At 45.3% G+C, this 27,508-nt stretch overlaps 1 protein-coding gene across 1 annotated transcript in view; it reads left to right on the top strand.

Annotated features, from left to right (window-relative positions):
* Window positions 1-27,508, top strand: part of LOC120839933 (medium-chain acyl-CoA ligase ACSF2, mitochondrial-like) — a 54,769-nt gene that overhangs the window by 15,309 nt on the left and 11,952 nt on the right. Inside the window, exons 6-9 of the mRNA XM_040210332.3 lie at window positions 233-444; window positions 9,796-9,872; window positions 9,971-10,078; window positions 26,338-26,483. Coding sequence (XP_040066266.3) covers window positions 233-444; window positions 9,796-9,872; window positions 9,971-10,078; window positions 26,338-26,483 — 543 coding nt within the window. The remainder of the gene's footprint in view (window positions 1-232; window positions 445-9,795; window positions 9,873-9,970; window positions 10,079-26,337; window positions 26,484-27,508) is intronic.

The raw sequence follows: 27,508 nt of genomic DNA, 5'->3' as shown, positions 1-27,508 counted from the left end.
GTCGTCCTCCCAAACGGCTGCGTGCCCTGCGATGGTAGAACAGCAGCAAGATGACCAAGACCCAACAATCTGGACTGCATAGTTTCTCCGTGTGCTTCAAGAAAACGACAGCAATTTGCAACCTATTTTGCAGTGGAAGCGGGTGGGAGAAGTACCCAGCTGGAACGTGGTTGCACCATACAACAGCGTCGTGAAAGCATACTGGGCACAATGGGATTCCCCCATTCTACAGGATGGATTGCTGTATCGTTGCTGGGAGAGCAAAGACGGAAGAAACAGCACGCTTCAGCTCATTTTACCTCAAGTCCGTGTCGACAGCGTCTTGCGTGAACTTCATGACAGTCCTGCTGGCGGACATCTTGGGATATACAAGACCCTACAACGAGTTCGAGAAAGATTCTATTGGGTTGGATCAACTCGAGATGTGCGCGAATGGTGTAAAAAGTGCGACCACTGTGCGTCGCGTAAAGGACCACCATCACGAAGCCGAGGGAGGATGGTAACCTACAACGTCGGTGTCCCGTTTGAAAGAGTGGCCATTGATGTTGTAGGTCCACTACCGAAAACGACACAAGGAAATCGGTACGTCATAGTGATTGCTGACTACTTTACCAAATGGCCAGAAGCATTGCCAGTACAAACGTACGACGCAGGCACTGTAACCAGGATCATGACGGAAGACACCGTTCCAAGATACGGGGTACCACAGGAAATTCATTCTGATCAGGGTCCGACTTTTGAGTCGCAAGTGTTCAACAGCATGTGTGAGACACTCGGAGTTAGGAGGACGAGAACCAGGCCCTTGCATCCTCAGTCGAATGGCATGTTAGAAAGGCTCAACCGCTCACTCAAGCAATACCTTTCGCTCTTCGTTGACGAGCACCAGGACAACCTGGGACACTCTACACTGTAAAAAAAAAAAGAAGTTACCACCATACACCCTTTTGTCCCATATAATACACCCCAAAACTTCATTTCGACGTACAGCGCCCTAAAATCGAACAGGCGGCCCCAAATTTTACGAGGGGCTTGATAACTGTGCGGTAGAACTTATTAAACTGCTAAAGTACGTATCAGACCAAAGAAAGAAAACACGGAGCGTTTTCAGTAGGGTCAAGAAAACTCCGATAATCTTTTTGTCTTCAATAATACGTACATTAGCTATCTTAATAAGTTGTACCACACGGCTATCAAGCCCCCTGTAAAATTTGGGGCCGCCTGTTCGATTATAGCGCGCTGTAAGTCGAATTGAAGTTTTGGGGTGTATTATATGGGACAAAGGGTGTAATAAGACACTCTTTTTTCGGAGAGTGTAATTCCATTCTTCCTAATGTCCTACCGGTCAGCCGTTCATACTGCGACAAGCTTCACGCCAGCGATGTTGTTAATGGGCCGGGAGCTAATTAAGGCTGCCTGCGAACATCACTTTTGGCACGCCAGTGCTTCCATCGCGTGAGACAACACGCAGAGTTCTTTACTCTGACTCCTCCCGCTACCTGCGAACGAAACTGATCTGTGTGCAGGATTTTGCACGAAAACATTTGCACCTGAGCAGTGGAAGTGCAAGAACCCGCTGCAACCGAAGCTGCTCGGGTCGCATACTCCAGCATGGAGACAAAGTGTAGTTGCATCAGCCACGCCGCACCAAAGGTAGCTGCCCGAAACTTCAGCGCAATTCGGAAAGCCCCTACGAAGTTGTCAAGCGACTAAACGACGTCGTGTACCGGGATCGGCACGTGATAAGCCGGAAAGTTCACGTAGTTCATTTTGATCGGCTGGTTCCCTATCAACCTGACTGAATATTTTTTTTCACTACCTCAGGACGAGGTTCATGTGTCGTCGGGGGGCAGTGTTGTGGCGGTGCTGCGAATGAGAAGACGACGAAAAGGAGGACAGGAAGAAGTCGCGAGAAAAAGGACGGATAGTGATGAACGCTGAACGCCGAACGCTGGGATTTTAAACCGTCTTGATTTTCCTAACATTATTTATGTTATTTTCCGGCGAAGACACAAAATTCACGCGTGTTTTCCTATAGGAATACACAGGGAGGCTGGAAATGTACACTGCATGCTGTCTGCTCCAATTTGCAACCGGAAGTCCCGTAGACACGAGCGCCAGCTGAGCCTCTAGCGTTTATTGAAATAACTCTATGGTTCGAAGTACCCGTGGGGTGACGAGCCTGTGCTGGCCTAAGGAGTACGTAGCTTCCACAACACTGTCAGCTTAGGGCTGAACGGGGTGGGAAAAGCAACTTTTGTCCGAGTTTTGAGCGACGGGCTAATCTTCTAGAGGGAGAATGGCTGTGTCCCATTTGCACGAATGAGGGTCCGAGAAAGAGGGGAGTCCTTCCTTTCCGTCTTCTTGGACTGGTTGGTACAATGCCCGATATGTGAGTTGAGGAGGGAAGCTAAGAAGGAAAGTGTTGAAATTCCAAAGAGCGGCGCTGCTCCGATGTAACTTGCTACGTCATGACTACGTTGCGAGTTCCCCAAAGTTGCTAGATTACCTCCCAAATAGGCTCCGCATGCATCCACCAGGTGCACATTGAATGATGATTTGATTATCTTTAAAATTAATTTGCTTGTGTCTTTCAACAAAAGACTGGTATATTTGAGGTTATGCTGCAACATGCAACAAATTAGAGATAACAAATGAGCGCTGGCATTTGGTTTCCGTACCCCTTTAAATATAGGCTGCTTTTAGAGGGAGGAACGTCCAGCTCCCCATTTTCTGCTTATCAGAGGCAAAATAAAAACAAAAGGCTCTAAGTTGAAGTTGTGTTCTGGTTTTCGAGAGCCGTCGGATTTTCTTTTAGAGCGCAGCTCTTAGGCGGCCGTTTCCGGTTTGAGCGGCGTCGGCGTCGCCGTCACCGTCGGCGTAACCGCGAGGTCACGTGACCCCCAAGGTCACCCCAAGGTCACGTGACCCACCAAGGTTACCCCAAGGTCACGTGACCCTCCAAGGTCACGTGACACCCCAGAGGTCACGTGACCTCCCGAGGTCACGTGACACCCCAGAGGTCACGTGACACCCTCCCCGAGGTCACGTGACCCCCCCCCCCCGAGGTCACGCGACCCCCTCCCCCCGAGGTCAGGTGACCCCCCCCGGAGCATATTCAAAAATGAGGGGAGGAGGAGGAGAAGGAGGAGGAGGAGGGGTCTACCCTCAGTACCCTTCCTCCTCCTCCTCAAGAGCTGCGCTCCAATTCGGCGTTACAGGGAGTTGTAAACGGCTTTCACTTTTTTCTTCTAACTTTACCAATTAACTCAGCTTTCTGCATCACCATAACCCTGAGGCGAGAAAAACAAAACGAACAACACACGCATCAAATTATCGTATATACGATAATATAACATTAATATATAGTACCGCACATATATTTTAATATTCACGACCGTATTTGTTTGCTAGGATAGGGCCAGCCTGACCTTGGGGGACTATCCTGGTAATGCACCAACTGGTCAACTCAAGCCCCTAACTCGTATTTGTATATCTGCTGAGTAAGGTTATCAGCTTGACAGCGTCTTATGCCTTTCAGCCTTCCACCTTGATGCTCTTGAACTTTTCTCGCATTTTTGCCCACAAACGTCGTCCTCCCCTGTTTCGAAATTCGCTTCGGCTTCTGCGGGGAGACGTGCTCTGTGGCCATATGAAGCTAGACCTGTTGGCCGAGCCGTCAATACTCGTCAAGATGAGGACCTTATCGTTCATTGGCAGTTCTGGTGCACAAGAGTCCTTCACAAGTTGCGAAGCGCACCGTGTGGTGCGTCCCGGGCACCTCATCTTCGCTCATTGGCCAATGAGATGGCACAATTAGCCGATAAGAACGGCGAGGGACCAGACACGAACCAAGAAGCGGAAACACAAGCAACAGTGCCCTGCTTTTCTCAACCAGACAAAGACTCTAGTGCGAAAACCTAACTTTATTTTACGAGAGCGTACTAAAACTCGCCAGTGAATGGAACGTTCAGAGGACCACAAATGTAGTTTCAGAGATCGTTTTGTTATGGTACAAACTCATTCTGATGCACCCTGAGCATCATATAAATCCCAAAGTTACAGTCATACATCACATTTTTCACCATTAGAAAACGTGACTAGAGAGCGCAAAAAGCCCTTCTTGTTTTTTGCTGAGACGTCTAAAAACAAAATGGGCGTATCGCGGTGTTTGGCCGCGTTTTTTACGCGCGAAAAAAAAAAAACAAGCGTGATTGCAAAATAGGGTTTATAGGATGCTCATAAAAACTGCGCCTAAAAAAAAAAAAGATTTTAAAATTTTATTTTGGTGCGACTTTAAGCCTGATACTTCGTGAATTGTTAGCTTCTCTTCAAAAATAAACTTGATGTTCCAGATGTACTGTCGCCTTTGCTGCGCCATCTATCATCCTCGATATGGTGAATGAGCTTCAAAAAGGAGACTACGACGTTTCTTCGCTCAGAAAAGGTATGAATGCTCGATCCGATAAAATATTAGCGCCCCTTTTCCAAATTGTCTATATTCCGACTTGCCTAAAACTGAAAGCAGCCAAGACCGTATTAGCGAAACACTTTTTATAGCTCCTTGGCTGGACTAATACCAGCTTGAATAAACAAAACCCATTTTTTAGAAATTTGACGTTATCACAGGGAGTACAAGCGAAAACACAGATTGTACACGAGTGATTCGTCTCTGTCTGGCTGCTCTTCGTGCCCAATAAACACCCCTAAGTACACTCAACATGGTCCTCGGGTCTGATTGCTCAATTGACGCCATCGAACTGTGATGACAACAAAGGGGAAGAGGGTGTATTCGGGCATTTATTGATCTGGTTTTTGTTGACCGCAGCTCATAATGCGGTAGAATTAGTGAAGGTAAAATACTTTTCACAGAGGGCACGGCTTGTGCCGCGCACAGCAAAAAGAGGAAAAAGGATTGGCAATCTTCAATATTGTATTTGATTCGGCGCGCGTGTACTATTTCAGCGAGGACATCAACCACGCTACCGTGAGCGAAACAAAACGGCTTTTATGCAAAGGGCGAAAGTATGCATGCGAGCTGGTTAGAAAACATTAGATATCTAATCCTGTGACAAGGAGAAATAAATTAACAGTCAAGACGACGCGAACTCTGAAAAATAGCTGAATTAATTCGGGAGGGAACAACATATTATAGCCATCCACGCAGGCAGGAACGAGGAAAGACAAAAAGACATGACGTCGTAAAGAGGCGGAAATGACGCCAGGCTGACTGACATCCACGCAGAAACCACACCACTAGCAGACACCTGCCGCCGAGCTATCCAACGATAAAGACCCCGCCATGGTTATATTCCCCGCTTAAACCCCCCCCCCCCCCTCCCCCCACTACCACCCCCTCGACCTTAGCAACCAAAACTTACAACAGAACCAACTTTCTTGCGCGTTCGTTTAAAACTACAGACGGCTGCCTCACGCAATTTCCGTGGTCCTCTTTACTCAAGGTTTCTTTTCAAAACAGTTTGAAGGAATCGCTTTCTTTGCAGAAGATTGGAGCATATATTTCGATAATGGTAAGCAGGCATTAGGTGTAGCAATATCATTGGCCAGATTAGATGAGGTAGAAACATTTTCACACTTATTTTTTTTTCTCTCCAAAGGCGGTCTTTTACACACTGACCCGTCTGCTCCACATACCAGAGCCCATAATTAAACTGAATATAACACACAACTTTCTCGACTCAACCAATTGGAGGATCCCTGCGTTCTTTTCTCACAGCTTTGTTCTCGCTAAAAACTCGAAAGGTGTCAGGCTACATAAGCGAAAATCAGTCTTAGAAATGACATTTAAATCGTACTTCAGAGTCCAAGCTTTAAGGATATGGGAAAGCCTGTGAAAGTCCCGACTTAGAACAGGTACAAAATTACAACGACGAAGAGACGATGCAAGACGTTGCTGTGGAGGCAAGCGAGCTCCTCGATGCGAAGCGGCTACAGGAGACGGTGAACGTTGAAGATACGTGTCGTCACTTTCTCGTGGGCACCCACCGTATCATGGGCGCAGGTCTTTCGGGCGGAACCCGCGCAGGCCAAGGTGCCGATAACGGTGTCAGCGATAAGTGTGGTCAGCTTAGCTGCCGTACTAGCATAGCGGGCGTCGGTGAGCCGTCCTTCAGATGACCCTCTTCCCCGGGGCCGACTGATCTTGTCGGACCTACTGGAGTTGTTCCTCCTGGCGTCGAGTGGGGTACAGGCGTGTCGCGTCGAGAAGGCGCCGGGTACTGATGGGCAACCAGTGGCGATCGTCAGGTTATGGCGGAGCATGTCAACGGCGGCACCTCCGGGGCGGCCACATTGACGAGAGCTCCCGGCTGCAAGGCCCGCTGTCCCTTGTCGTGTAGGATCGTGACGACTGGAAGCAAGGACTGGCGCTCAGCAGCGGGGAGGAGCTTTCGGAGCTCCCTTTGGACGAGGACCTGAAAGAGCTCGCGAACGTCTGTTCTGTTGGCGCCAAGGTAACACATTGACGACGAGGATGCAGCGACGCCAGGTATTGAGAGGCTCGAACCTGGAGGGAGCGTTCGATGTTCGTGGCCTCCATCCCGAATCGTTCGACGGTCGCTGGTAAACAGCGCGCACAAGACCTACAAAGATGTTGTCTTTTACCTCCCGCACAAGAATCCTCACTTTCTTCGCTTCTGTAGCTTCAGGATTCTCTCGATTGCTCAGTCGAAGCACGACTTCGATGATGCTGACGATGCTCTCGTTGGGAACTTGAACTCCTGCATGGAACAGCTCCTCAGCTCGTTCTCTTCGCTGTTGGGTCGCAAAACTCGGCACCTCCGCAGGGCTCACCCTTACATGATGAATGATTGTCGCCTCGTGGTTTTCATCCTAATTACGTTCCGTTGCCTCAAGAGAAGTGGACATTCTGCAGGCATTTTGCCGGCGTCCACCTATTCTGACGGGCAACTTGCTTGTACTGCTGTCTAGTTGTCGATGTCCTTGAAGACGTCACCGTGGGAGGGCGTCGGAGTACCACGTGCGACGGGCAGGACGACGACGGGTGGGCTGGTCGGAATATGCGGCAGAGCGGTGCTCATCACCTTCTTTGTCTTCTCCGGCAACTGTAAATATTTCGGGGATTGATCTCGGGAGCGACGGCCGGCTCGGGCTTAGGTGTCTTCTGCAAACGGTAGTCTTCCGGGGCTGAGCACCTCACTTGGCTGGCGTGTCTTCAGAGCTTCGCGGGTGTAGAATTCGTTGCCTCGCACCTCCACAAAATGTTGGGGATTGAAAAGATTCCTCAAGCGTAACCTGAAAAAACAGGTTTCATCGATGAACTTGTGCCAGGAAAAACGAGAAAGATTGAGCGTCGAAGCACAAGCAGCGAACGTCACGGCGTCGGCGCGACAGCTCGCTAGAGCGAGAGCCAGAGAGAGTTGGCAAGGCCCCGCTGGGCTCCTTATCTACTGCACTCGGGATCTCGAACGTTCGACCTAGAATGTTCGGGGGTGAACAAGGGTGAGACTGACTACGCAAGATCATTATGGCCCCCTTACCCTTTACACTCGGGGTAAGAGTAAACTTGAATCTTCTAGAAGTACCAGGACGCGTTACTTCATGTGATGCACGCGGCAATATTTTGCTTTTCGTATCTTTTTTACTTGGTGCCATCTATGTGCAGTATCACAAACCTTCCTAAAGTGGTGACATAATCACGTCGCCTAATCGGCCCTCGTTTCGACACCTGCCTATCTTACACCCTTCTAATATCAAAGAACTGAACGTTTCGTGGCATACAATAGCAAATTTATGGACGTTACAAATCATTTGCAGTTCTCATCCATCATACTTACAAATTTGCATCTCCTGAAAACGTTCAATGTTACAAAACAAATACTCATACATTACAATCAATTCATTTTCCTATGAGATTCTTCATCTTTTTGTGCCGTCAGTTTTGCGCTATTTTAGTTATGAATGCCGATTATAATCACCACAACTCTTGTTTGAAAAGTATTCAAAAGTGTAACTTGATTATCTGGGAGGAAAAATAATTGATCGTTCTTTTAATAAGTAACCGAACTAATACTGTATTAAACATTTATGGTTTCCGGTTAGTTCTGAAGAAATCAGAAAATGTTCCGATTTCTTTAGGAGTTCAAGTCGTTCCCACTTCTAATGCCAGGAACAAACAGAACTTATATCATTGAGAACGCAAACTTTATACAAAACTTGTCAGACTGTAAACGGGCCTTTCGTGCTGTATACTGGTGGCTTACAATCGCCATAATGCATACAACTCAAATTTCTGATTCTTGTGGAATGCCCACTGCTTCATTTCAATGCTACCAAAGACTCACTTTTTTATCATACCTTTGCTTTTACAATATTTGTTCTTACTTGTTTTTCAGGCATTAAAGGGTAGGAATGTCTTAAGCCGGATTTATATTTTTTCAACAAAGGGGTAGTTGCTTGTTTCAATTGCTGATGAAGATATGCATGATATATAATAACCACCGAATATCGCACTAAAAGGCTTTTTTTAGAAATCTCGGATTTGATATCGCAGCTCAAAACACAGCAAACTACAATGTAAGCTTCCAGACAAAATGTCTTACCTCCTTCCCTACAACTCGGTAACAATTGTCTTGTTCTTTGACCGTGGAAAAATATGGAAACTCATAAAGGGGAGAGATGGTATCATTACTACATTGATATGTACTCACTACGTAGCTCCAAACTCGAACTGCGATGAAAACGAGGATAAGAAATCAAGCTAGTTAAAAAAAGAAAACGTTTTGTATTTATGTATTTTATTTCTTGTCATACAAAAAGGCGATCCAGCAAAGGCCTAAGTCAGATACATTCCGTCTGACGAAGACCAGTGACGCTTGTATATAGCATTAGCAATATATAAATTCTACATAGAAAAAAGTAAAATATATACAGAAAACAACGGTACGAAGTTATACATTTTATTACATCTTGAAGTCAAAAATGCACTCAACGCATTTTATACGATGGCTACATGGAAACACACTTGGGTTTTTTCAGTATTTCTATCACTTCCAGAATGGTGAAATTATATTTACGATAATTATCCGATTAAGGCAATCAAAGGTTCATAGTAACACCCCCAAAAAGTAATATAATGCAAGTACTTTCATTACTTAAAGTAAGTTCCGAAAAAAATGATTCTCATGGACGCTGAAAGCAGAAATTTCGGTCACAACAACGACATAATAGATTCTGCATACAAATTGAACACTCCGAAACTGCCTTCTCTCTGAACGCGTAGCTTCATATGTCTTTCGTGGCGGTCTAGTCTTTTTTAAATCACTAATGAAAATAAGAATCTTACTCTGCTGGTGATCTACTGAGGTGCCAACCTACAGTTTCGGTGCCACACGTAACACAAGGCCTGAGCATGACGTTACCTGTTAGCGGACCCACAAGCGGCAAACAGGCAGAAGCTCTATACAAGAAACGCCGCACAGCGACAGACGCGTCCCTCTCGATTTTTCCACGAACTAGCTTCGCGCTCATTTTTAGACACTGCAAGACGATTGCGATGCAAGCTAGACCTCACTTCGGGGTTCCACTACTATGGCGCTTGGAGGGAAAGGCGCATGCTTTGTCTCCGAGGCGGTATTGCAAGGGCCGCAAGGGCCTCTGGCACTGACGTCGGCTTCGCTGGAGTTTCCGCGTCCTTACTGTCTTATATTTTTTTGCCTAAATTTTGTTTTTATTCGACAGCGCCTGGTAATTGCCTGCAATTACCTCTACTCACCTGACTCCCCATTGCCCTTCGGCGTTTGCCATTTCTTTTCCCAGCAATCGTGTCCGGAGCCTTGTGTAATCCCGAGGTTGTGGAGAAGGCGAGAACGAGGCTGAACACCCAAGCGCTCTACGTACGTTAACTATCCCGAAGCCGTTTCTTCGCCATGAAATGTTTTCCCCCGTTTCATAGAGTTCCTAAACTATGCCTGCCAATGATGCGACCTTTCAGATTATGTACGGAGCCACCGAAACCAGTCCGATCTTCTGCAGCACGAATCCGGACGAACCGACGGACCTCTGGATTCGGACGGTTGGGACACCGCTGGACCACGTTGAGGTCTGTACGCACCGGTCGCCAGTCGATTTCGGCAATGGATAACCAGGAGTGGACGGTGTAATTTACTTTTATTTCGGTTTTCTACTTGGGCTATCCACATCTCCAGAACTTTCCGTGCTCTAGCCTACCTCAAAGAGAAAACAGACTGACGACAACGCCTCTAACGTTTCGAACAGCGCGTTGAGAGGATGGCCCTAACTCGGCCCGGCGCGGGACGATCGTGTTGTTAAGTTAATTTGCACGAAACATCCATCGGCCGCGAGCGAAGTGCGAACAGCGGAGCACATGGCCTTCGATACGTGCTGCGGAACCTAGAGGCAACTATGAACTGATAGAACTGTGGCTTGGAGAAAGGGCCTATGTAAAAATTAACTAAATTCTCGGACGTCACGCCCCTCATGTAGCGCTGCTGTCTGCAGTGATCATGCGGAGACGTATTGCCTTTGGCGAATTTGGTTCCTGCACGCGTCCAGGACCCAAACGCGATGTGGGCGAATGGGTGGCTACCTTGTTAACGGTGGGTTGGTGTCTGCCCATCGGAGTAAATGCGCACCTTCGCAGTCCCGCTTCCATTCCTCAGTTTTATGCTTCCTACCTTACTCTAGGTTGCGAAGCGTGTATCGGAGGGCAGGCACTCTGCTGCTCCCATTTTATTCGAACTCGATGGTACACGTGTCCCGGTCTTAAAGAGCATCAGCCAAATTGTCCATTCATTAGTAAATATCTGTACTAACCATATTAATGTGAGCGCGAGGTCTTAAAAATAAATTGAGATTAAATAATGGCCATTTCACATAGAAAGATTACACAAACCCTGGACAAGCTGCAGAAAGCTAATTTTTTTTAAAGAGGTGTATATGTTGTCCCTTTAAGGAGAACATAGCGAATACATAGTTAAGAAAACGGGGAATCAAAATAAATTTTTTACAGTCAAAATAGCCGTCAGAAAAAGTTCTCGGTCAACACCGTCCCCCCAAAAATTGCACTGTAAAACGTTTTTTTTTTTTTTTTTCAAGCTCGAATCCGAACAAAATGGTCAAAGTAAAGTTTTCCGACGTTAATTTCTTGATCCTAACGAATGTTTCAACTCCTTGCACTCTATAAAATTTAATCTGAAGAACGGTAAATTTTTCCGAAATAGTTGTTACTGGACGTTCTATATTTATGTCGTATATATGCGTGATTATCTTTAAAACGGCGCTTAAAAAAAGATGTCAGATCTACAATGCTTGTGAAAACAGAATATATGCTGGGCCAATTCTTCACTAGGGCATAACTGGAAACAGTTTTTGCTACATATATTTAGTAATCGACATTCTAACTTTCAAAGAATCAAAGAAAAGTTTGGGAGTGTGCGAGATTACTAGAGGTGGCGTATTTGGGACCTTCAGCAAGCTCAGATACATTCCACAAAACAAACAAAAAAGTTTTGGATGATTTTTTCTAAATTATATTAAAAGTGCCAAATACTCTCACGAAAGACAAATGATGTGGTGGGCAATAATTGAAAAAACTAAACGTTTAATGGGGCGAACTTGTGCCGAAAACACAATGAAAATAATAACAGGCATCGCAGGAGGGCGTCGATGAAGGCGTCGTAGCAGGATGGAGCGCTTGCAAAGAACTGACCTCGTAGAACCACGCGGAGCGGCTTAATTGTATAACGCACGCGCGATTTTCATGAACATTCCAACTAGAATGTTTAGCCTTCGAACATTCTAAAAGAGACGCTTCTCTGCCATTATAAAAACTATTATTACAACACAACAATAAAAGTGGCGCGGCCCTCAGGGTGCGAGTCGGGTGCGTTGCAACTCGGCCACATACGCGGTAATATGCATAAAATTGTGTTTCTCTTAATTTTTATAAAAAGTAACAGAGCCTCACCTTTTTGAGAACTTACCCGATTTAGATGATGACATAAATGACTGAATTAATGAGGGTTTATGACATAAATGACATATAAAATGAAATTTGAAACAAATAAAAATTTAACACGTACAATATTTTTACTCAGAAGGTTATCTTAGCGGGAAATGTATTTGAATATGAAAAATACCTTTAAAAGTAGAAATTTCAAAATCAATTTTCTCAAAATGTAATTTTGTTTTTCATTTATCGTATGATGAGCTTTAGGAATGATGCAAGATATTTAATAAAAACAGGTGTAATAAAGGCTACGGAAATATAAATGCGTACATTTGAAATGACAAAATCGTTGAAGTTATATTCTAATGTCACATTCAATTGGGGCGCACCACACCGCACCGCACTGCACCGACGGTCGCGTCGCGTTCACATGGTCGTGTCGGTGCGGCTGCACTACATTCATTTGGGACTTGGTGCGGCGCACGACACCGGCGCGTTGCTGCACCAGCTGCACCGTCGAAAGGAGACCGTGCAGCTTCGCGCACTGCGGGCCGGCGCGGCCTTGAGTTAACGCTCTCCGCCTCCTTCGGCCCCTTCTTTCCCTCGCTTCGTCTTCCTAGTCGAGGTGTTGCCTCGTCTCGGTAAACAAACATGGCGGCTCGGAAGGCGGGGATCTTGGCTCTGCTCACTTCTTTTCCTCGAGGCGGCTGCTCTAGCTACGACTCCGGCAGTGACGACGAAAGTGAAGCCCGCGCGTGCGCCTACATGTTGGAGAAGTTGTTTCCGCCACCAACTAAACGGCCAAAGATCGTCGGTTACATCGAGGACGTCGTCCACAGATACTCGGACGAGGAGGTACGTACTCTGCCGGAATTCTGGGAGGCGTCTCATTTGATTCTTTGCTTTTCCTTTTGGCGTGCGGGGTCGATCTTCATGTCGTACGCTTTCTGCAGTTCCGGAGGAACTTCAGGCTGCCACGGTCAGCGTGCTACGACCTCATATCAGATTTCGAGGAGTCCTCATTCTACCCGGACTCGTTCTCCAGAGGAGGAATTCCGCAAAAGACGGCCGAGGAGCACATCCTGTCGTTTCTGTGGTACTGACAACATTTCTCTTTTTGCGTAATAACTGCAAACAGTGTGCCTATCACACCATTTTATTTGATAACATAGCGTTTTTTTAACCGGGAGAGGCAGAGAAAGGATAGGGGCGTCCTATCGGCTGTTGTGAAAAAGCAGAGCAGGGAAACAAGGGGGCGCAAATGGAGAGCAGGAGCAGCGGCAGTCACTTTTTTATAGGATGCAGGAACTGTGGCAGTCTACTTTCAATATGATAATATATCCTATGAAAAGTAGACTGGCACTGTTACTGCCTTCCATCTGCGCCCACTTGTTTCCCTGCTCTGCTTTTTCGTTATCGATATATTCCTGTAAACAAAAATATTGCGGGGTGGGCACAAATTTTTTATCGGCCATAGACAGGCACGTAGCCAGGATTTTGTTTCGGGGGGGGGGGGGGGGGGGGGGGGGGCGGGGGCGCCGCCCATGACAAAATGCTTTATGAGGGGGAGAGGAGGTCCCAGCAAAATGGAAGATTTCGGGGGGTGGGGGGGGGGGGCCCATGGGCCTCCCCCCTGGCCACGTGCCTGGCCATAGATTTCTGTTTGCTTCTGTGCGAAAGCTGGGACCTCGTGATGCTGTACCTGTTGTAGCTTTTGCTCCGCTACCACGTTTCTCATAGAAAAAAAAAAGGCAGTTGGTTCAAAGAATCCTACCCAAAGTAGCCAAGTAGATGGAACTAAAGGCTTATTCACACGATGCATCTTTTCAACGCGCCACAGTTCAGCGAAACCAACATTTCGCGAAATCGGCCTGTTCACACGTGGAGCTTGACACGCGAAACCTGTGACGTATTGACTCACGAGAATTTCGCCAAACCTTGTCATCTTCACCGGGAATACCAAGCGTTTCGAATCAAAATGATATGAAGTACGCACAGTGTGAAGAGACAGTCTGTTTTATTAGTACCACTCAATGAACTTGGTACGATTCGGCTCACTGGGTTTACTATTCGCGCCAAACGCGGGAAAGACCGCGAACGTCAAAGAACAGGAAGATGATCTCGAAGCATTTCGGACATTTTTGCACCGCTCATAAAGAAAGTTATCCCGTCAGCATGTATATATGCGGTGCTTGCACTCGTCGCGACTGTTGATGAATCTGCACCGCGCCACCAACTTGTACTGTAGGCGCCGTTCACACACCTGCAACCGAGTAGGACCAAGACACGCCGCCCGTACGCATTGCTTCACCGGCTTCGCCGCTTATCGCTCGCCATGTTTGTTTGCTTTCTTTCGGCTTTGGCTCGGATACGGAATCGGCCAAAAATCATACTCCTCCAAAAGCTCGCTTCTCCTCGAAGGTCAGACGTCATAGCGAAGTCGAGCGGCCATTGGCAGTGTCCGCGTTTCTCCTTTGGGTGATTGACAGGCCTCGGTGAGGTTTTAGCAAAAAATTGCTCGAGAAGCGAGGAACACGCGCCACTTTTTTCGGAGGCGCACCACTTTTTCGGTCGCGTTCAGACGGAGAATCTGTTTCCCGAAACCCAGTTTCGCGACACAAGATTCGCCAACAAGATGCATCGTGTGAATACACCTTAAATGTGCCCCCCAGAGGCTAACAACTCACTACTCTGAAAAAATATACGAAATATTGTGGCGGAATATGTTGTTTTTTTACCAGTAAGAAGAAAGTTCTTTGCTCCAGGTTCGCAGGAAACAAGTGCTGCATCCGAGATGTCGCAGGCCGCTTCAATCTCAGCGAGGGCGGCTTCCATAATATGAAGGAGCGGGTGGTCAACTATCTGCTGGCCATCGCCCCAAGTGTCATAAAGTTTCCGGCGGACTTGGACAGCCTTGCTTCAGACTTCGAAGAGGTATACACATTTCTCTTTAGATCAGAGCAGAAAAAAAAGGCCATCTCTCGGGACAGTGCCGTGTTTTTTTCTTCCCTGAAATATGTGATTCCGTAGACGGACTCTTCGAAACGACCGGTTCAGTGCACGGCGAATGAAGACACAACTTGTTTCAGCAATGTTTAAACACCGATGACCAGTTTGCGCTTCGCCTTCCCCCTCTCCCTCCTTCTAGCCTTTTGCTACCCCTCGCTTGAAGACTTGGAGAGGAGGGAAGCGTTGTGGAATCTCGAGTTTTAGTAGGTTAGAGTAGGTAATTCAGTGCCTTACTTCATGCCACATCATATTTGACAAAGACATCTACTGGGCAGCATTGTGCTATCACTGCTTATACAAATAACCAAAAAAACAATGTCAGGTATAGTTGGGCAAGTTAAGAATACAATATCTGCTCTGGCCACAGGCATGGTGCACTTGCTTTGATAAAATAGTGACTTGTTCTCCGTGACATTAACCACTGGCTTTAACGGGGGGGAGGGAAGCTGGCCTCTGATTGAGTGAGATAATGTCGTGGAAAGGTTACCAAGATGCTGGCACGACTCCGGACTTGCTACCTTGCGTCGTTGAAGTGTATGGCAAGACGCAATTATAATCTTGTCCGACAACCTGTTCATTGTGGTTGTCTGGTACAAAGAGACAGTCATTGCGAGCAATCTCAACGAACTGAGAAAGTGTGATGTCTCAAAGATTAATAGGAAGTGTATTGATAGTGTCACTTTAGATCACATTGCACATAGGAAGTGAAGCCATAACGTCTGGAAATGGACAACTTCGTATACTCGGGGTGCAACTAGCGAGCTGTAACAGCCTGCGAACGTGGATCAGACAACTCGGACAACAATGCAACCCACTACTACATGCTATACGACGAATGTCTAACAAATACTGGGGTGCGCGACAAAAGGCCTGTCAGACATTGGCCCGGGCAGTCGCAGTCGGCAAACTTCTCTATGGATTTCCAATTTACGTCCTTTCGAAGAAACATATGGAGGATGTGGAGCTACTGCATCGTGAGACTCTCCGCACCATCACTGTGCTTCTTAAACATACACGGATAGACCGGCTCATTGAATTAGTGGCTCTACCGCCTATAAGGGCAACGTACGCTGTTGCTCAACAAGCCCTTACAGATAGACTCGAAAACACGGTGCAGCACTTTAGCGTGGGACCAACTGAGTCACATAGACAACCGGGCCCCCAGTCTGAGCCCCCATGGGACAGTCCGGTTATTCAAATGAGACAACAGGCAATACCGTTCCGAGAACAAGGGGCCCTTCAAATTCGTATTGCCAATCAGCACTAACAGTTCGAACAAGATCACACGATAATCTACACAGACACCAGTTTTAATGACGGCAAGGGGGGCATGGCCTGGTACTGCCCCACATGACCGGAACTAAATGGCGCCCATAGTTGTCACCTCCTCTATGGGGACGCCCGGCAGGCTGAACTCCTGGCAATATGGGGAGCCCTTTCCTCTATCCCCGGCCCCCTATCACAACACGACTCCATAAGAATACTAACGAACGCCAAGGAAGCACTCGAAGAAATTGAGATTAACACGGATGACGCCACGGCTCAGGCCATAAGGAAATGAGTGCACGACTTGCAAGAAGTGGGCCTTGACCTACGTATTCAGTGGACACCAGCACACACCGGATTCACGGGAGGGAACGCAGTGGCACATAACACAGCCACGGCAGCTCGAGGGGGTAATGACTCAGTCGCCCCTTACCCTCCCCTCAACCCGCCACTTAATGCCTACGCCTGGATCACAGACTCATCGAGAATGTCGTATCGATGGTACCTCTTTTTTATCAGAGCCAAACACCGCAGGGAACGTAAACAATTTCTTACAACAATAAAGCATTGTCACACATATACAACCGAGTAAAGGCCCGTTCACACTCTTGCAACCGAGTACGACCGAGAGAGACCAAACCGGTTTTTAAGCCTCTTGCTATCTCTTAAAACCAGCTCCGCGCTGCAGCGCATCCGGTCCTAAGAAGTCGCAAAAGGCTTAAAACCCGGTCTGGTCTCTCTCGGTCGTACTCGGTTGCAAGAGTGTGAACGGGCCTTAAGACCGAGAGAGACCAGACCGGTTTTTAATCCTCTTGCGACGTCTTAGGATCGGATGCGATGCAGCGGAGCTGGTTCTAAGACGTCGTAAGAGGCTTAAAAACCGGTCTTGTCTCTCTCGGTCGTACTCGGTTGCAAGAGTGTGAACGGGCCCTAACACCTCTGCCCCAAGTCGATCCTCAACTACGACTCTCGCGCGCCCAAGAAGTATTCTTAAACAAAGTACTTGCAGACGCAGCCTTCACACCGCGTATCATCAGGAAATGGTACCCCCCAGCCGCGGACACACCAGTTCGCTGCTGTCACTGCGGATCGAAGTGCAGAGCTAATCTCTTGCACCTTATCTGGGACTGCCCCCCGCTTCTCCACCGGCAGGACAGGTATTCAGGATATACCACATGCCGATCATGACACATTACTTGAACACCTCCGAACATACCCCCCCTAGCCAAAACACGTTAGCCCAATATGGTAGTAAGAGTGGCCTTGCGAGGGAAGTGTGAGGTGACTCCCAGTAGTTGACCAGCCATTCCCATACCGGCAGCAAGATCGAGAAGCAGAACGACTGCCAAGATGCCTTCTGCACCCCAGAGAGATTGTCAAGCATGCACAACTTTTCGCAGATACCTTCTATCCCCCTTCTCAAACCCTAATCCCCACACCTCGGCTTTAGCCATGGTGTTAACAAGTTTCATTTCTAGTACAGCGGGCCCTTTTAAGCATCACCCCTTGAGCCCCGATGTTCTGGTCATCTCAGTAGCCATCTGCGTATGTCAAGCAAGGAGTTTCGTGTATTGTCTACGAGTCCACATGTTGCCTCTGCAGGTCAAGGCCCTATTTGAAGGCTTTACACCAATCATAGGACATGGAAAAAGAGGAGAAAGTTTAGCCATCCCCTTCCCATGTGGTCCAATAAATAAATAAATAGGAATTTTCAAATTTTTTTTATAGAATTCCCCTTCCCGACCAACGTCTTCAAATTAACGGACGAAAGAAATTTAATGTGACCAAATCTTGAGCTTCTGACAGACGCTCTTCTTCAAGTAATAGAACTAGGAGCTATGTAGATCAGTTAAAAAAAAGGTGAAGCTGTTAGAAGACACAGCGCACCTTCTTTTGTTGTGAAATATGTGTACCCTTTGTTTCTGTTTTCTGTTTTGTTTTTTTCTTTACAGCGTAAGTGTCTGTTCATAACAGCTAGTGCTCTCTTATTTTTCCTGCAAGGTTTCTGGAATCCCCGGCGTCATCGGATGCATCGACGGAACGTACATCAATTTCCGTTGTCCAGACGAGAAGATCCCCGCAACGTATGTGAACCGGCACGAGGCCCTGTCATTAACCTTGCAAGGGGTATGTGATGACAAGCGCCGGTTCATCGATGCTTTTACGGGGGTTTCGAGTCGGATCCATGACGCCAGGGTTTTCGACCTGTCGGACCTCTCCGAAAGGCTTCCCGCTCTCTGTAGGAGAGGGAAGTTCCACATTCTAGGGGATGCGGCATACCCCAGCAGGGAGTACCTAGTGACCCCTTTTAAGGACTACGGCAAGATGACCCGTGAACAGAGAGATTTTAACAGAGACTTCTCTGCCACACGGGTGACAATAGAAAACTCCTTCCAGGTACTGAAGCGCCGCTTCATGCAGCTGTCCTACCTTGAGTTTGCGGAGGTTGACACAGCTAGTAAATTTATTATGTCGTGCTGTGTGCTACATAACCTCTGCATTCAGTCAGGAGATCTCGAAATTGAGGGCGTAGAAGCCACAAGTGACCGTCTGCCAGATGACGATGACACAATTGAGGAGACTCGCCCTGTTCTACGAAGCAGAGGAATTGCGAAACGAGAGAGACTTTGTGATTATGTGAATCGGCCTTGATCGTTGCACAAAATAATGTTCTGCATCAAGTATTGTTTTACAGTCATGTCTCATTAAAGGGCAACTCCGGTCCATACTTTCGATTTTGGGATTATGCCTGTTTTTAGTGCAGTCAGCGTCCCTGAATTGCAAGCTGTATTTTTTTCTCGTTATTGTGCGTAGTTTTAAAGATATCGACGCCTCAAAGTTTTGTTTGGGGCGCGGCCAACAAAACCGAAACTAGCTGCTATGTGAATGTGACGTCAGGATCGTTCTCGATCAACGAGTATGCAGGCCGAGCGGCACCTACCTCTGTTGCGCTAGCCGTCTAAAGATGGGTGATAAGCTAATTTTGTTTTAATTCTGTATACCTGGTAGTTATCCAGCATATGTAGCAACAGTTAGTGCGTACACCCAAAAGCTAGCGAATGGAAAACCCGTGAACTCGTTCGGTCTTCGGTGCACAGAGTTGGTCGCTAAAACCAGTCTTGGAGTCCTCACAAGCCAATAAACAAAAGGCTATACCGAAGCGACAAGGGCTACAGATAAAAGCAACGGCTAAACACTCCAATCACAAGTCGAAGTAGCGGTGGTAGCTGCTCAAAGAAGCGCACTCCGCGCAATGCCCGGATCGGAGGAAGAAATGAGAACGATACTGGACGTCATGGACCAATGTTGCTTTAGCGATCGGCAACCCGCTGGCCGCCCGCTACGGAGCAGCGGCTCGTGGCGGGTCGCATTTTTATTATCGGCATTAGTTGAGTATGCGGCGTCCCCCAGACATAATATTTTGGCTGGAGTCGTATTGTGTGTCACTACAGCGATATGAGTAATTTATTTAATTTGAGTTTTGGCCGGAGTTGCCCTTTAATACGGACCCCATTAGTATGGACGAAATTTTTAGGAACCGTTAATATAGAAACCTGCAGTCCAGACTATATACAACCTTTTTTTTTTTTGTTACTATACATGTAAATCCTCACACTGAAAAAAAAATTCAATTAGTGAACCGTAGAGGCCAGAGCATGTACCGGGAATTCACTATTGTCCCTTGTCTGTCCGAGATAAGACCTGCACACCTAAAGTGTAGTAGGGTTCTTTGGGCTTTCAACTCAAAAGGTAATTAGGTATGTGCAATTCAAAAGTAGCAGACACGCTTTACTTTCTGGGCATGAAAGTAAGATTCAGTTTAAGTATAAGTACAAGCCCACATTTCCTCATTTCATGGCTAAATAACCCCCCATTTCCTTTTCGCTACGATTCTTATCTATGATCTTGTTTAATTTTCTTGACCTTTTATTATGGACGATTTTTCCTGTGAATGCAGGCATCCATGTTAACAAGACATGACTGTATGACCCTGTAACATTTGTTTAAGTAAAAACTGGAAGCAACTGGAAGAGCATTTTTGTAATCCAGAAGCCCAAAGCAAGAAGTGCCAAAGTTGGACCTATTTTTGTTTTCACGATTATGTTAACTGTGTGTATTTGACTGGCGGCATCCTTTTGGTTCTGTTGGTCCATTTCAGGTTGCCTTTCATTTCTTTTGAATAGATATTTTGCACCCGTAACAAATATTCTTATTTTTGCTGTAGCTAGCCAGGTACATTGGCTGTCATTGACTTGAATGCCTGTTACCCTTCCTATTTTCATGTGCATTGTAGCTACCCCAATATATTGGCTGCTTGTGTCTTGAATTCCTGTTTTAGTGACTATTTTCGTGTTGTAATCCTTTTGCAAGTAGTAAACAACTATTATTGGAAACACATGGTTTGCCTATTGCCTTCTATTTTATAGAAACAACCTACAATATTGAAGGAGTTATGGGAGGGACAATACAACTGATGGGTGGCACTCTTATATTGCTTTGGGGAACACTTGAATAAAAGAAGCCAATAAATAGAAGGATGCACTGTGATTTTTCTTTATTATTCACATGGGGGCCAGTGATAGAAATACATAAAAGTTACAGCAGCGAACCATTTTGCTGCAGTGCGTCCCTGACTTGTTTCAGTAGCTCCATGTGGTGCTTGTGCACTTCCAAGTGCTCCTTGTGCCTTCTTTCTCTGTTCTTCTCCTTCTCCTCGTGGAGCTCTTTCATCTGTGAGAAAAACTCTGCCATTTGTTGCTGCCTTGTGGTAGTGCTGCTCACACGGTTAGCCCGCCGCCTTCTCCTCCGTGCCTCTGCAGAGGTCTCGGCACGATGCTGATCTGGAGGGGATGTTGGTGACATCTGCTCCACCACTGCTGCTGAGCCTGTGGGGCTGTCAGTTTCTGCGACTGCAGTGGTGCGACCAGTTTCCTTATATATGACTGAGCTTACACCACGCCTCACCTCAGGTTCCAGGCTGTCGTCCATACTTCTGATTCTCGAAAACTCTTCCTCAAACTCCACGGTGCAGCGTGAACTTCCTGATGTCCTGTTCACTTTTTGAGAGTTTTTCTTGCGCTTCAAAAGCGTCTTAAATCTGTTGTCACACTGTAGTGCTGTCCGTGATATGCCCAAAACTGATTGCAGGTCAAGGGCGATTTGTTCAAACATTGCCTTCTTTGTCTTGAACTTCTTCATTGGCCCTATCTCAGGATAATATTTTGAGTAGTAGTCAAGAAGCAGCTTCGACTCCCCTGGAGTCCACTCTGCTGCAAAAAAGAAAAGTTAAGTAAAACTTCTGTGTCTCAACACATAATGTTTCCACATACCTCCTTGCATTTTTGTAGGGTTTTCTTGCGACAGGTTCTGGGTCTGTGGGTCTGCCAAGCAGTCTGCATCGGCAATTAAACGCAGGGTGAATTTACAACTCCTTTTGTCGACAGCTTTTTTTGTGTAGCTACTAAACAGGTACATGAAGATGCAGAGATATGGTGGTCTAAAGCAGATTCTGCATGTGTACTATTCTGGTAGGAACTAAAATGCAAGAGCCTAGTAAGCAAACAAAAAACCGCGTTAATCTATCCCGCTTTAGAAAGAGGAGAAATTGTATGTCTGGCACCTGGCTAGATAAACTGCCCTCAAGCAAAAGTACTATGTTCAGATTCAGTATTGCAGAACATGCTTTATGAGAAGCGTCAATGAGTTATTGTTACTTCACAGGAGCGGCCTGAGCAAGTTCACTATACGGGTGGGACACTTCTACAAGAAAAATTTAAAGAATACTTAATAAAGAAGCTGATTGTTGTTCACCTTTACAGGAAAACCAATATGGGACAATACACAAAGATGGAGACTATCTCCTCAGTGTCCGGTTTTTGTAAAGATGAAAGAAAAAAATATATGTCAGCTTACCGTCTTCAGTATCGTTCAGCATCGCGTAAAGCAATCCTTGGGGCAATGCGGAGGCAGCCATCCCGGACAAGACAAACGAGGGAATGAAACCGGCAGATCGGGAGGTCCCGTTTCAACGCTGGTTCAGGGATCCGGGAGAGCAATTCCCATCGCGCATACCATAGATATCACGGCACGGTTATTGTCAATATCATCGCATATGTACAACAAAACGCCTTCTTCTGTATCTTATGTGTTTCTTCTACGCTTTTGATGGAATCTCGGAGGTAACAAATACGTGCTTTGATCAACCGCTTAAAGCACAATTTGTTAGTCACATCTCTCGCTAGATGGCGCGCGCCGCCGCCTCACTCGCGGCGGATTTTGTTCAATGGTCCACCCGTTTATGTTTTGCCCTTGAAGTGACCGCGCCAAGCGCGTTGCACGGCGGAAGGCTTCGTGTTCACTTGGTAGTGCGTCATGCGCTGCACCCGCGCGGTGGCGCGGCCTTGGGGGCAGCATTTTCTCGGTGCTGCGTGCGCCCCAATTGAATGTGACATAAAATTCGCAGCTTGGCATCAATTGCATGCCTATTAACTTAGATATTGACATCTTGTCAGGGTCTTCGTCGTCTTCGATCTAACATAATTAAATGAGGTAAAGCTGATGAGTACGTGGGATATTATGCTTAATACAAGGTGTATTTATACATATCTCTATATTATTAACTTAAAGAAGTAAAAAAAGAAGGATTATACAAGTAATCAATTTTCTTATGAGGATTATGCGGAATGGCAAAGTACTTCGGGAAAGGAAGTATTTTCAATAAACCGGTAACCCAGTATGAAATTCGGGCTCTTTCAGACTGTAGCATCTCCACACACGCTACGCCTCGTGAGAAGGTACCTAATTTAAGCCTAGTATTTTTTCTTAAAAAAAGAAACAAACTTGCATACACCATGGAGAATACCGATTATGGTACAAAAAATATCTTGTAGCGCAAGTTCACAAGAACATTTATCCTGACTAAAACGCGTCGTTCAAGCAGGTTACATTTCACGCAAATACTAATATATTTGTTTAACCTAACTTTGAGGAACCCTTCCTTGTTTCGAGCGTTCTTCTATAAGTGGCATGGAGGAATGATCTCGGCTGGAGTTACAGCTTGCTTTGGTTTTTGGCCTTCCTGTAGTATTCGGCCAGATATGCTCTGACGGCATGCCGGGAGATCCCGGTGTCACGGCGTGGAAGGACGGCTCAAGCATCAAGCCTCCTTGCAAAACTGTCCGTCGACAAAACTTGAAACAATCGGATGTGCTGTTGACTTTGTTTGGATAGTCGCCACTAAAGTGAATGGAAAAATTCTTCCGAGCAGTTATCTGCAGCACGTCTCGCCGAGACGCCGACTGCACCACAATGCAAAAAAAAAAGAAGGAATGAAATGCTCTTATTCCTGTTAGAAAAATTCCGTACGCCACTTTTGCACAAATATTAAAGCTAAAGGACTTGCTAAGCCTTAAGAGTGCACCTATAACCCGCTTGAACATCGTTGTGTGTAAGTAATACACGGTCTTGTGGACTTGCATTACAAGATATCTTACGCAATTGTGTTAGTGCAACGCCATCACTCGGTAGCTAAAATGTTGACATATTTCAGACTACTTAAAGCAAACTTGGTTAGTGCCACAGCTGGAATATATTTCCCATATGGGGTTGTGTCCGGAGATAAAAAACTTAACCGGTAATTACAGAAATAGCAATAAAGTAAGGAAACGGACCATGTCATGCCGCCGTCAAGTATGTGGGACACACTACTTCACATCGGTGTATTTGAGCTTTGTTTTGTTTTTCCAAGAAGAAAACACAAAGACAGAGACGGTTTAAACGAGCCCGGCTTCTGGTAGGCCTGTGCGCGCACAAAAGCGGCAGTTGGAAAACGACGAAATTTTGTGCTAAGAGTTTTGGTGTATTAGTCAGTTTCCCCAACCCAAGTGCCCCGGACTAGACTTACAGAGGAAAATATTTGGAAGCTTTTCATTTTCATTAGGCAATCTAAAAAAAATACTATTTTTTTTTCTTCATAGCGATTTTTTTTTCGGCAAAACACGTACGACGTGCATACCAAATCCTTCATATGTAGTACGAAACATGCCTAATTATTTTATTAACCAAAACCAACAAGCACTGTGAGTAAGTGTAAAAAAAATAAATAACAATCAGACATAAAATGAGGGTGACCACTATTTGCTTTGAGGAATAGTACTTGAAAATAGGCAGGGTGTTGATTCTAAATAGAAAGGGCTTAAAAAAAGGGGCGAGTTGGACAAGTTCAACCTTCATCGTGTATTTATTAGACTCAGTTGATAATATATAAAGGTATAATCGTCATTCTAAGCTGACTTAAAAGGCAATATTTTGATAAACTTTTCAATGATTATTTTCTTGGAGGGCTGATGTTTAAAGGCGGTATTCAAGAAAAATACTATTAGAGACCAGACTATTTGAAGGATTTCCGAAAAGTTAATGGTTTTATAGATGTTATTATTTAGGTCCGGGATTTTTTGCACCATTTCCTAATTTCGTGCAAAAAGAGCGCATCACGCCCTGCCTACAATGATGCATGGAAGCGTGACGCAGCCGTTTAGGCCATATTGTCATTTGTGTCGTCGGCGCACCCACCAAGGACACGCTGCCGACATCGTCACCACATAATATAAACAACTACGGGATTCTTCCAAGCCTCATGGCGGGAAGGTCATGCGACTAAGTGCTAGTTTTACACAGCGCGAAAAACATTGAAATGTATCAATTAATACCTCGTAGACCATTACGCTTTTTCGCATGTGTATTTTTAATTGTTTGACTCCTATAGTAATTGCGGTACCGCGATTCCGACAAAAGTCCTAAAACAATTATTGAGAAGTTATTGCAAATAATCATGTAAGTTAGTCAGCTTAGCGTGACGATTATCACCCCGCTTTACGTCCGCCAAGCCTGATAAATGCACAGTGAAGACGGAACTCGCCTAAATCTCACAACTCATGAAAAACAAAATATTGCTGAAGTTAAAGTAAACTAAACCCGGTGTAGTATCTTCAAAGGTACGTATTTATATGTCTAACCTATATATTACTTCTGATTTTTTTTTTATACGTCAGAACATACTCAGGGCCCGTCAAAGAGAAAAAAAGGTTGAAAATGCCTTATTTTACATAATTGATCTCGAAATGCGTTCTTGTGGCTTTTTCTTATATTCAACGGTATGTTTAACCAAGACCACTTTGATAAGAAATAACAACATTGTGCTCTTGACTAGGTATTTGCATAAGGTTTCATTTAATATATACACTTTGCACCATCAATATTAATAGTAACAAAATCTCTCATAAAAATATAGTTGAATTATCATCAAAGGGGCAGGGTTCTAGGTTTTTTCAATATAAATAAAAAGTAAGGACATTATTTAGGGCCATTAGACTCTTCTACTGCACTTGTAAAAGTATGAAAATGTTTCGTTTTTGTGCAAAGGGTACTTAAACCAAAACGAATACGGGCATGATCATGGCGGAGGTCACACAAGAAAACGACGTTCGCCGATCACCGAAATTTCCGAATCCACTATTGTAACTTTGAAGGCAAACAATTAAGAACTAACAGAAGAATAAAAAAAACTGACTTTTGTTTTGTCTTAGTAAAGGGCTTGCCTGTACATATATTTTTGGAAGAATTTAAAACATGACCCGATTTGTCTAAACGATTCAAAATAAAATCACCCATATAGTATTTAAAGCATACTTCAGTCGAGTGATAAAAAATAACGAGGAGAGAACCCTCAGAGCGAATAATTTATTTGTTCTAAATATATGCATTCCCATTTTCCGTTGTGGAATGAGTAGTTGAATGGCGTTAGAGGAGGTCACGATATCTATTTATCGACTGTTTTTCTAAATAGCAGGAGGTTTTTAACAACTTAACATACTTCTTGGGTTGAAGTGTGCGTTGGTGAGCAAAGGTCATGCAATATTTGGAAAATAAATAAGAATTTCAGTATTACTCTTAGGTGAAGAATATAAAAATAAACGACTACTTTCAGAGGTGAAATTATCACCCAAAGAAGCTAAAATAAAGGAAATAGTAGTTAAGCCAGAGAAAATTTATTCGAGTAGATGTACACTTGAAACACCCAATTCCCTTCAGAATAACTCAGTCTTATAATGCTTCAGGTGAAGGTTGTGGACACCGAAGGCAGGATTGTTCCCGTGAACACTAGAGGGGAACTGTGCACCCGAGGTCCCCATGTATTCAAGGGGTACCTCAACGACGACGCCAAGACAAAGGAAGCCCTCCGAGAGAACTGGTATCACACGGGGTAAGGACCACGTCGGTAGCAGTGCAAACGGCTTTGATGAAACCTTAAGCGCTACATTACATGAAAATACAAAAACAATTGTCGTCGTGTGGAACCCGGAGATTGACTCCCAAAAGAAAATGCACGAACCGACAAAGCCAGCAACCGGATAGAAAACATACTTTCTTTCCTGAACCGGGATCTCAACGAAAGTGCGAATGTCTGGAGAATCGGCAAGGCTTTAGTAATATAATCTGATCAATGTTGTTTGACAAATTAATAAAACAACCACAAAACCATAATAACACTCTGGGAAACAAACTAGCAATAGATAGCAAGTAAAATTTTAGGGAGCACTTGTCACTTAGGTTCAAGTATTTATTCATAACAACATGAAACGATACACCACTCGTTTGCCCGAACTAAGGACCCTACTAATATTTACAATTAATGCCTACCATAATGAAAATCCTACAGTCTAGACTAGATTTCAATGGAAGTGAAGCTGAGCGGGCGGTAAGTATTACATTTCTTCGGATCTTATCTGAATATTTCCTTGTATTACAGTGAATCATTACATAAATAATAAATCGACATTAAGCTCGGCTTTCTCGATGATATTATGGCTCGCGCTCGTTAAGGCTATAAGCGCTGGAATAAAACATTCTGGTGCGCCGTCTCGCGCTCGTTCCAGGCAACGTGTTCACTGAATCAACAAATATCTCGTCTTTGTACAGAAATGCTAAGTTTGGAAGACAACATAGTAACATGAAGTTTCCAGATTATTCTGTAATTTAAATTATTTTAATCGAACCGCTTCTTAATAATCAATATCCAAGAATAGCTTAATTTCCAATGCTTTACTAGTACACTAAATTAGTTGAGAATTCACTAATTTCTTCAAAAATTGATATTTCGCAGTCCCTTTGCTATGTATGTACGGTAAAATACCGTAGGGCGCCTTTTTCACTTTCACTGAAAGCTGGGGAAATCTAGACATGGGCGCTTGTCCGGTCAAATCTGGTGGTTAAGATATAATGTTCAAA

Source organism: Ixodes scapularis, unplaced genomic scaffold (assembly GCF_016920785.2).
Source record: "Ixodes scapularis isolate PalLabHiFi unplaced genomic scaffold, ASM1692078v2 ptg000712l_1__unscaffolded, whole genome shotgun sequence".
Taxonomy (NCBI): domain Eukaryota; kingdom Metazoa; phylum Arthropoda; class Arachnida; order Ixodida; family Ixodidae; genus Ixodes; species Ixodes scapularis.
This window is presented reverse-complemented; position numbering and strand designations above follow the sequence as displayed.